Here is a 10,136-nt window from a genome sequence, read left to right as displayed (position 1 = left end):
TTTAAATTCATCTATTTAAAATGTAAAGTATGTCTATCAAAAGTAACAGTACTCATTATGCAGAATGGAACATTTCAGAATAATACAAATTACATTATAAATGGATTAGGTTTTAATTATTGATGCATCAATGTGTTACAGATGACATGAGCTCATTTTAACTACTTGACTACTTGGTAGGTTATATATAATAATATATTATAATGTATTAGTTGATCATCAGTAAGTAACTTAAGTGATCAAATATATGAACTGCAGTAAAAAGTAAAATCTTTGCCCCTGATGTGTAGTAAGTAAGTAAGTAAGAAGTAGAAGTATAAAGTAACATATAATTGAAACCCGTAGTGCAAGAAAAACAATTGTACTTTGTAGCCTACAGTACTTGAGTTTATGTATGCAGTTACATTTTAAAGATGAATTTATAGATTGTTTGTATTTGTTTATTCATTTTTCTGTACAAATTAAAGCATATTTGATTAAATCCCTCTCCTTAACAACACAAAAACTGCTTTTGGTGATCAATACAAGACTTCCCTAACATTTGAATTCATACACAGACAGACACAGACCATAAATTCACTGGAGGTCAGATAATTCAAAGTTTCCTTTACTGAACAGAGCATTAAAGAATTAATTGAGCACATTTATATGAAACAATTTACATAATAATGTAATAATACAAAACCAATTAAAACAAGAAATTCTTCCTTCTAAACTGCATAACACAAATATGAAATCAATGTAGATGTGACAATCAGTATGACATACATTATTAAACACGTTAAACACGTTGTCCTTGTGCTTAACTTCATCGGTGAATTGAGCCATGGGCACACTAGAGTCTAAACAGATGGCTGATCATCTGACGAGCTTGCTGGAGTTGTCTTCTGAGCGGAACAAGAATATCCTCATTTCCATGGAGGTAAACCAGAGGGTTGAGAGCACTGTTCAGACACACAAGGCCACGACAAATCTGATGAGCAATGAAGACTCCATTAAACCACTCACGGCATATCTTCTGTCTGGACAGAACTCTTGACCAGAGGTTGAGGTTCTTGAATACATGATAGGGGACGTAACAGACAGAGAAGAGAAGAATCAAGATGCACAACAACTTCAAGCATCTCTGTTTCAGTACCGTGTCAGTGGTTTTTGTGCGGCAGAGAAACACAATCACATGTCCGTAGCAGCCCAGTGTGATGAGGAACGGGACGCAAAACCCAGTGAAAGTCCTTCCAAGGCTGTATTTCAGGTAATCCTCAACATAATTGTTAGTGGTGGTGTCGTAGCATGCCGTCTTGTTTCTGAATCTTTTGCTGTAGAACACGTCTGGAAGACTTTGAACGGTCACCAACAGCCAAACCATGACTGAGATCCCCACAGAGTGGGTGACAGTTATTCTTCCCTTCACTCTCATTGGGTAGACAATAGCCAGGTACCTGTACACACTGATACAAGTAAGGAACCCAACGCTGCCGTATAAATTCAGGTTGAAGCAGAATCTTGTTATCTTGCAGAATGCATCTCCAAAGATCCATTTACTCCCCATGAAGTAGTACACCACCAAAAACGGGAGCGTGAGCAGATACAGAATATCTGCAAGTCCGAGGTTGAGAACAAAAACATTGACGTTACCCAGTTTCTTCCAGTTCTGCAGCAAAGACTTCAACCCCCATCCATTAGCAACCAGACCAATGATGAAGACTGAGATGTAAACAGGAGGCAGAAATCTGCGTTCAAAATCAAAGCTGATCCGTTGACAAATTGTGTGATTCATTGTCCTCTCGACAGCAGTTAGTACAGTTCCCACCCTCGTGGAGATACAAACAGAATCATATCCGCAGCGGTTCAGAGAAGACTTCCTCTTTTATGTCACAGCCTCTACATACCACATCGGAGTTCTTGCACCTGTTGGTATTCAGGAAATAACACGGGTTGACACCCAGTACCAACTTAGACTATGACAGGTTTAAATGTGTGTGTGTGGCCTCACATGTAAATTTTCTGTCTTTTTTCTGATGCCCTTAACGAAACCTTGTGAGAAATGTAAACGAAATCTCTCGCTCTGCTCTAGTAAGCTATGCTTCTATCACCATTTCTAACATTAGTGTTCCCAACATTTACGCTAGGCCTATTATAGGCTACATCTGTGACATGTAGCCCCAAGGAGTAGCCAGCTTCTCACTATTCCAATCTTCTTTTCAAGATAAAGAAGATGTCTTTAAAGAAATAAACTGTTTACACTTATTAATAAATAAACTGCATGGGTTGCAGTTTGCGTATTAGAGACAAGCAATTTGCCGGGTAACCTATTACAGTGACAGTTTCTAAAGAAGTTGACTGGTGGGGTTAGAAACAGTAAGGTTGGCTGCATCCTGTAATAACGTACTTTCTGTTGCAGCTGCTCTTCTGATACTGTATATGATCAATACCATTACAGGGACTGTTGAATATAATCCTACTGTAACATCCTATTGTAATAAAATCCTCAGCTATCGCACTGTCCTCAGCAGTAAATGATTTTGTCCACTAGATGTCAGGATGTCTAACAAGGTCTTCCGGTCTGACTGAGTTACAGTGCATGCGTATGTGCAGAACTTAAAAGAAGACATCAACAACACAAAACGCCATCAATAGCAACACCAGTCGTTAATGTGGCTTCATTTTTCATATGAAATACCAAAAATGACTTCCGTGGTGCTGACGTGAGACGTTGGGAAAAGCTACAGCATGTACAACACGACTATATCAATCTGTGAAGACTATAATAAGGAAAAATACAATTTTAAAAACACATAAATCATTGAGAGTAGAAATGCAGGACATATGTAAAATATTGAGACAAATTTCACGATACATAGGCGAGAGCTGTCCAGAATTATTTACAACAGAACGAAGATGAAGAAATAAGTGCAATGTCATGAGACTACAAACACACAAAAACTGTACAAGTTAAAAGTTGCATTGCTCACGTCAGAAAACAATATCTGTCAACACAAAGGCTGGAGTCAATCTGTGGCATACATTTCCATCAAACAAACATATTTTTAAATCATTGAAATTTGCTCTAAAAGACAAAGTTCTGTCGTCGTTCATAGTTTCGTCTTTTAGGTGAAAAAAAAAACCTGTATTTGAAATCCGAGAAATTATGTTTCTTGGCCCAGATACAGCCATGAGGAATTACTCAAATGCAATTGGTCCACTTGCTAAAAAGATTTCCCCCAGTGTAAAAAAAATGTACAATTTACAATAATCAGAAGTTAAATTCAGTCTAAAGATCTGGAAAAAAAAAAGCCAACCATGCTCTCATCTCAAGCAATCTTGACTAAAAATCATCCAGAACAAAGTTACACCAACAAACCAACAACATTTGAATATAATGCACAAATGATACCAGCTTTTGTTTCTCTCTATTGGCTCGCTGTGATTGATTTTAACATGTTACTGTGGCATTACATGATGACCAGGCACCTCTGGAATTAAAGGAGTTATTGTGCCCTCTGACCCCCAGGTGGAAAAGTCTCAGAAAAGGCAAATCAGTGCATATCTTTCTTAAAACCCACTTGTTTTTCTTAATTCTACAACTTTTTGTTGTTGGTTATGAACTTGTTTCTGGTTGATTTATATATTATCTTCACTGTCTCTCTTCTTCTCCCATTAAAGCACTTTGTAACTTAAGTGTTAAAAAAAAGTGCTATATACTGTAAATTAAGTTTGCTAGCTTGTTTCTTATGAATAAAACCATCAGTATAACGGGTTACCAAAGTGTGGGAGTGAAAAGTATATTGTGAATAAGTGCAGATTGAGATTGTACATGTGTGAAGATCAACGTTCATCCCAACCCAATCTCAGTTTGTATCTACATTTCTCTTTTTCTCTTTCAAGGTCCATCGATTAGTGGATGCCTTTGTGGAGCCGCACGGTGATTTGAATCGGCTGTTGCACAGGCCGATCAGGGCCTGTATCCCCACAGAGCAGGGTTACTGTAAGGGGAGTAGGGGCAGTTGTTGTGACAAACACAGGAGTGGATCATCATCACTGCTCTCTGTAGCAGTCTGCCGGTGAGGCAGCGGAAGGTCACCTCGGCCGTGGTGGTCTGATAAGGCGTGCAGCAGCGGGAGTGGGCGCACTGTCCGCAGTACCGGAGCTGGTAGGCCCGGGTGCTGTAGCAGCCCTGGTGAACGAGCCGAATGGGCCCTGGTGACGTGTAGCTGGCCTTGCACCGTCCCTGTCGTCCCCACTAGGAAAACAGCACGAACACACTGAAACTTGCAACACTTACACATCAGAGCTCCACAGGGTAGCTTTCATTTGTTATTATGTCGTGCATGCCAGCTCTGTGTCGGAGAATTGTTTTTCTTTAAGTTTTAAGTTAACCCTAAATGTATTTTCACTTATCCCTTGTTGTATCTATCCATGCAGACAATTGCTCCGGCTTTTAGATATTTGTTTCTTTTTCCCAGTATTGTATTGACCATAAAGATTTACAAACCCAGCACATAAAACCCCAAAAAATGTTTTGAATTTGGACGAGTTGACCATTTAAAGCCATCAGGGGAACCTAATCGGAAGATCTCTTCAGTTGATTACTTGTACTTTACGCTTTAAAGTGGTGCGTTATTCTTTGTGGAGAAAGTCAGTTTTACAGTTGTGTCGATTAAAGTGAGTAATAGATAATATCATACTAGTGTTAGTCTACTAAGAATTGCTTTAGTCGAGGACGGTCCGAGCAGAAAAAAAACAGAATCTCACCGTGGGTTCCCTTGAGGCGTGCTGAAATGTACGGCAAGGCCGCACTTTACAAAGTCGCGTCTCCATTTGCAGCTTGCAGGCTGGGTTCTGGTTAGAGACGCGTGTGGAGACCCCAGCCCCACAGCTCTGGGAGCAGGCGCTCCACTTGGTGCTCCGCTCGATACAGGTGGAGGCAGGTGGGACCAGTTTACTTAGAGGGTGATCCATCGGGAGAGCTGGCCACAACCTGCCGGGTCTCATGGCTAAAAAAAAACCCCAAATGAAACCAATGAACTAGAGTGAGAAGCAAGTTCAGTTCACATCACAGTGTGAGAACCTCTGTACACTAAACTAGATGCTGGTGATTGAACTCATTCGCCTCACTGACTCACTTCCAGCGACTTTAACGTCCCATCTGATTGTTTTTTCAAATTCCAATTCAAAACTAAACATTAAAAAAAAAAATCAAAAGCAAATTTTTGTTCCTCCCAAAACAAACATGTATAAGTCATAATAACCAGCTGATCTGCAGGAATGACTGCATGTTGCAGGTTTTGCATCCAAGAACAAAATGTTCTATTGCTGCTCTCATAGGGTTGTTCGACTCAGACAATGTTTGGAATTCCAGATGTTTTTGGAGAGGCTTCATTTCCCTAACACCCCCTATTACGTAGACATTCACACACTCCCCTTTTAATGAGAGTAATAGTCTCTAGATGGTTTCATATGTTTAATTGTTACACAGCTGCGTCGTTGTTATGAAACTAGGAAAAAAAAAAAAAAGGTTTTTACTTTGTGGGTTATATTTGGACTTTGGGATTTTTCCTTTGGCCAGACACATCCCAGTTTAATACAAAAAATGCTCCAATAAAAACTTCCAGACATGACCACCAGTGACAAACCTCATATAAATGAGGGAAAGTTTATGTTGCCATATGGACTGATCATCAATGAGCAACGTTTGTAGCAGAGAAATCCAGTGATAGCATATGCAGAGACACATCTGAAACTGGAAAATATGCTGTAAATATCTAGCTCTGTAGTGAGGACATCATTTTAAGGAAACGTTTGACATTTTGGGAAATGCACTTTTTTTGCACCATGAATTGTTGTTTCTATGTAAGATATCTCATGTTACAAGATGTTAATTTGTGAGCTTTAGTGGTGGCAGATTTAGTTTTGTTTTTGCTTTGGACAGAGCCAGGCAAGCTGTTTGTCTTTATGCTAAGCTAAGCTAAGCATAAGCTAAGCTGCTGCTGGATGCAGTTTCATATTTACCATACAGACTGCATCCATCATCTCATCTACTCTTGATAAGAAGAGAGCAAATAAGCGTATTTCCTAAAAAGGCAAACTTTTCCTACAGAGTTTACTTTGAAAATTTCACTGTTGCGGCTAGCAAGTAAGGAATCTACTTTAAAACAAAAAAATAAAGGCCTGCATTGGAGGATGTCTAATGTGTTTCTCCTTTAAGAGTTGATTTAACCATCTTAACTCATCCATCCATCTGTTTACCTGTGATGGCATCCTGAATGACTGTGTTCTCTAGGTTCTCACACACCCATTCCTTGCAGCATTTTCCCGGCAGCCGGATGTGTTGTGGGTTGGGACAGTCCGGAGTGGGAAGGCGGAAATTCAGTGGACAAGCTGGCACACAGCTCACCCCTCCACCTCTGCAGTGGCAGTAAGTGTCACAGGAGGGCTGAAACGACTGGCCCTCATTGTATGTGATGCCGTTGACTTCACAGCGCAGATCCTCCTGACCTGTAAGAGACGCACAGCACAGACGGCTTCTTGACTTTCTCAAACGCACCTGCAACTCGTAATTGATGTGGGAAACATAATCAGGAAGTGAAGGGATTAGATTAGGTGAAGAGGGGACACATCAGAGGGAAATGAGAGAGAGCAGTTACACATGAGGAGGACACAGGAGCTGCTGTCCGTGCCGAGGGTTGCGTAGTTTTATGGGAAACCAGGCCTCTCTACTGAGAAACTGAGGAGTCTGTTTTTCAATGAGTGTTGTCTCTGCAATCTATCATGCTGCTCAAAGAGGAAATGTGTCAACACCAGACCTGGAAATAGAAGTTAAAATGTTTTAAGAGTGCTGGCAGAGCAGCCGGCAGGCCGTCCCGCTCTGCTGAGCAGACCTTAAACATTAACTGTCTGTTTGCACCGCTCATGCGAACTGACTGCGGTTTCATCACCTCCTTCCTGTATGTCCTCCACTCTGTTTTACCCACACAGACGTGAGCCTGGTTGTTTGCTTGTTAGAAGAGGCACTCACTGACACACTCCCCAGGGTCTCCGTGGAAGCTGGCGCTGTGGTCGCACTGCAGTCCTCTCTGGCTGTCGCAGGGAAGCGTCTCGGTGCAGGGCTCGCCTCGCTGCCGGGCGCACACCTGGCAGCACCGGCAGCCATCCAGCACCAGTGGGACTCCTGTGGAGCACTGGGGGACAGAACTGGGGCAAAGGCAGGGAGTGTCACACAGCTGGCACAACACCTGCAGGGAACAACACAGGTGGGAACAGGTAAGAGGACGACACATCATCGTTGTTCTCGCACCGTCTTTACCATCATCATCACCACAATTATCATAAGCATCATCTCAATTGTTAGCGTCATGACTACATATACAGAGTAAAGAAAGTGTTATGGGTATTCTCAGAAGCTGCACACCGGTATCCAACAACACAGTCAGGCCAAAACACTGTTTCCAATTACATTTAACTGGTGGAGCCAAAACACAGGGGGGAGATCTGGACGAGACCATTCTCACTTAAGAGCAGAAGAATATCTTCATCGCTCTGTGAATTTATGATGTCTGGAAATACAGACCACTGCTTGTTTTTTTTTCGCTCACTGCTCAACAAGATAATGCTGCTGTATTGTAATTATACAAGGCCATCAAACATTACTTCTTTACTGTTAATCAACTTTTATTAACAAAATGATAATGTGAAGGAGAAAAATGTGTCCTCAAATATGCAGACAATCTGTTGTCACAAGAGTTGACAAAAAGGTCATTTGCATATATTTAGGGCTGAAATGATTAGTTAATTAATTATAGAAAATGCATTAGTACATTTCTCACTCTTATGATTCATTTTTCAAGCAAAATTGATTGAATTGGCTGCTTTTCTTTGTCTCATGTGATCATAAACTGAATGTCTTTGGGGTTTGGACTGTTAGTTGGACAAAACAAGCAACTTTCTGTTCGGGAGGGCCATTTTTCACTATTTTATGGCACACAACTAATCAATTAAATTATGCAAATAACCGATATAAATTTAAGTGTTGCAGGTAAAAAGTATTTGCATATCTTGCACACAGAGCTGTCTGTGATCTTATTGCTGTCCAGACAAGATTACAGTTCTCTTCTTCATTGTGTAGACAAGAAGATGTTAATCCACTCATAAAACAAATAGAAACTATAATGTATTGATAAATGATCACAATGAGACTCCACAAAAAAATCTTCAACAATATTAATCAACCGTGTTACAATATTGGAGCCAAAAAAAAATAAAAAATCAGCATTGTTGTTTAAAACCTGCACACCTCCACTCTCACACTACCACATAATAATCTCATTCAGAACAAACTACTGTAAGAAAGCAGAACCAGGCCTCACCTGTGTAGCCACACACAGCAGCACAGCCAAAGCTATCGCACAGTCACGCAGCGGTCGGTCCATGGGGGCTTGTGTTGCTGATGGAGCTCACTCCGTCTCTATAACCTGTGTGACGATGTTTGCTAACTGCTCATTCTTGCGCCTGCTGACATTTATAAAGTCTGGACTCTGATGTCACAGGCTGACTACCGTGTAAACAGCCGCTGGACCAGCACAAGAAATGTTTCACATTCCTCCTCCTTTCTGCCCATTTCCACTTCCAGACACAGACACACACCTCCACCCCCAAGTCTTTCCCCTCTTTTTCCTCTCCTCCCTCTCTTTCCAGTCTTGTGGCGTTCTAAGTTTACACAGCTTAACACGAGCTGAGGGGAGAAAAATACATTAGCCCAGTTGTCTTCAAGTGAAACAGCCTCCGGGGCGTTTGTGGTGACGATTCTGATTTAAGTCCAAGAGATTTTTATCTTGCTGATGTTTTTACAGGCTGCCACTTCATTGGATGGTCAGTCAGATATAGTAGATGCTCTTTTTTGAAAAGACAGACATAGAGCAGATTTGCCGCAATTTAATTTTCATCCCCAAAAACCTAAAATACTTCTGAAACCTTCATGTGTAACTTCAGCCAGACTTAAAAGAGATTAAATCCTTCTCCACCCTTTGGTTTCCATGGTGTAAGGGCAGCGTGTCTGAGGCACGAACTTGAATCATTGCAATCTCTTTGAAGACAATTCAAATAGGAGCCTGGAAGCGAGCAGGACTCAGAAACCACAAGGACACATCTTGTATTAGAAAGAACATAGCTGAGCTGCTTCATTACTAAGCAGTTACTGCAGAGGCAGCAGTGCTAACAATGGGACCGATTCAGTTCAGGACACACAGTGTAAACAGCCATCTTCATTAACCCATGCAGCATCTGTGTTGTGTTCTGTGAGAATCCCAGGCTAAGACTCTACAGCCATGCTAGCAGCTTCATGAGGCTGTACTTTTAGGCACAGCAGCGCTTTAAACCAAATATAAGCACGCTAACATGCTAACGTTTAGCAGTAGTAGCATTGATATCATCTCGGTTTACTGTGTCAGCGTCAAGTCATTGAGATACAATCTCTGTGAATGTCTGTACCAACTTTCTCTACCAAGTAGATCTTGAGATGTTCCACTTTCTTTGTTTTTGAACCTGCTGGCATTCCTAGATAAAATGTCAGAGGACCACCAAAGTCATATGGATTCATCCTCTTGGCTACTATGAATGCTTGTACCAAATTTCATGGCAATCCATCAAATATCTGTTGATATATTTCAGTCTGAAAGTGGTGGAGCGCCCAACAGACTGACATTGCCATCTCTATAGAGCAGCTAGTGTGGCTAAAAACGTATACAACTGAATGGACATTACAGAAATGTCCATTTTACAGCACAACTACGTTTACAGCATGTTACAAGAATGCTGTCACAGCCACAGAATGCCTGAATCTAAACACTGCAGCAAAAAAGACTCCGCTCACTGAAACAGAACATAACCATTCATGGTTAAGGGATTCAGTCAAAAGTAACTCTAGATTCCTGCATTTCAACAACAGTCATTTGTCACAGAGCTGGGTGGGCAGCGAAGACATGCAGCGATGAGTTATAAATAGAAGGCGACAGACAGAAAGATAGAGAAGAGGAAAGTGTGTGTGTCCGGGCAGGTGGGCTCCAGGTGGCCAGCCAGTGGAGATGTACTGCGAGGCCTCAGCCTTCTCTGAAAACTATGCGGTCCTGGCCACCGCTCCCTGT

The 10,136-nt window shown here is 41.4% G+C and overlaps 2 protein-coding genes across 2 annotated transcripts; both read right to left on the bottom strand.

Moving 5' to 3' along the window:
• Positions 1-591: 591 nt before the first annotated feature.
• On the bottom strand, positions 592-2,214 carry si:dkey-78k11.9 (P2Y purinoceptor 1). The gene has a single exon (XM_068733752.1). The coding sequence runs from the start codon at positions 1,775-1,777 to the stop codon at positions 836-838; it is 942 nt and encodes a 313-aa protein (XP_068589853.1). The 5' UTR covers positions 1,778-2,214; the 3' UTR covers positions 592-835.
• Positions 2,215-2,858: 644 nt separating this feature from the next.
• On the bottom strand, positions 2,859-8,426 carry ccn5 (cellular communication network factor 5). Its single transcript, XM_068733751.1, has 5 exons — positions 8,364-8,426; positions 7,016-7,232; positions 6,247-6,495; positions 4,753-4,994; positions 2,859-4,240 (listed from the first exon to the last, which is right to left on the bottom strand). Exons 1-5 carry the CDS (start codon positions 8,424-8,426, stop codon positions 3,953-3,955), a joined length of 1,059 nt encoding a protein of 352 aa, XP_068589852.1. The 3' UTR covers positions 2,859-3,952.
• Between the last annotated feature and the right edge of the window lie 1,710 nt (positions 8,427-10,136).

This window comes from Cebidichthys violaceus, unplaced genomic scaffold (assembly GCF_023349555.1).
Source record: "Cebidichthys violaceus isolate CVI_PGR_0920_01 unplaced genomic scaffold, fCebVio1.0.p SCAF_6, whole genome shotgun sequence".
Lineage (NCBI taxonomy): Eukaryota > Metazoa > Chordata > Actinopteri > Perciformes > Stichaeidae > Cebidichthys > Cebidichthys violaceus.
The sequence above is the reverse complement of the archived record's forward strand: the minus strand, read 5'-3'. Positions and strand labels throughout refer to the sequence as shown.

Bases quoted from the DNA above. Each gene is read 5' to 3' on its own strand.
- ccn5 (XM_068733751.1), bottom strand. From the start codon at position 8,426: ATGGACCGACCGCTGCGTGACTGTGCGATAGCTTTGGCTGTGCTGCTG. The intron at 7,233-8,363 runs GTGAGGCCTGGT...TGTTCCCTGCAG, and splicing joins TGCTGTGTGTGGCTACACAG to GTGTTGTGCCAGCTGTGTGA. The intron at 4,995-6,246 runs GTAAACAGATGG...GTTTTTTTTTAG, and splicing joins CATTCAGGATGCCATCACAG to CCATGAGACCCGGCAGGTTG.
- si:dkey-78k11.9 (XM_068733752.1), bottom strand. From the start codon at position 1,777: ATGAATCACACAATTTGTCAACGGATCAGCTTTGATTTTGAACGCAGA.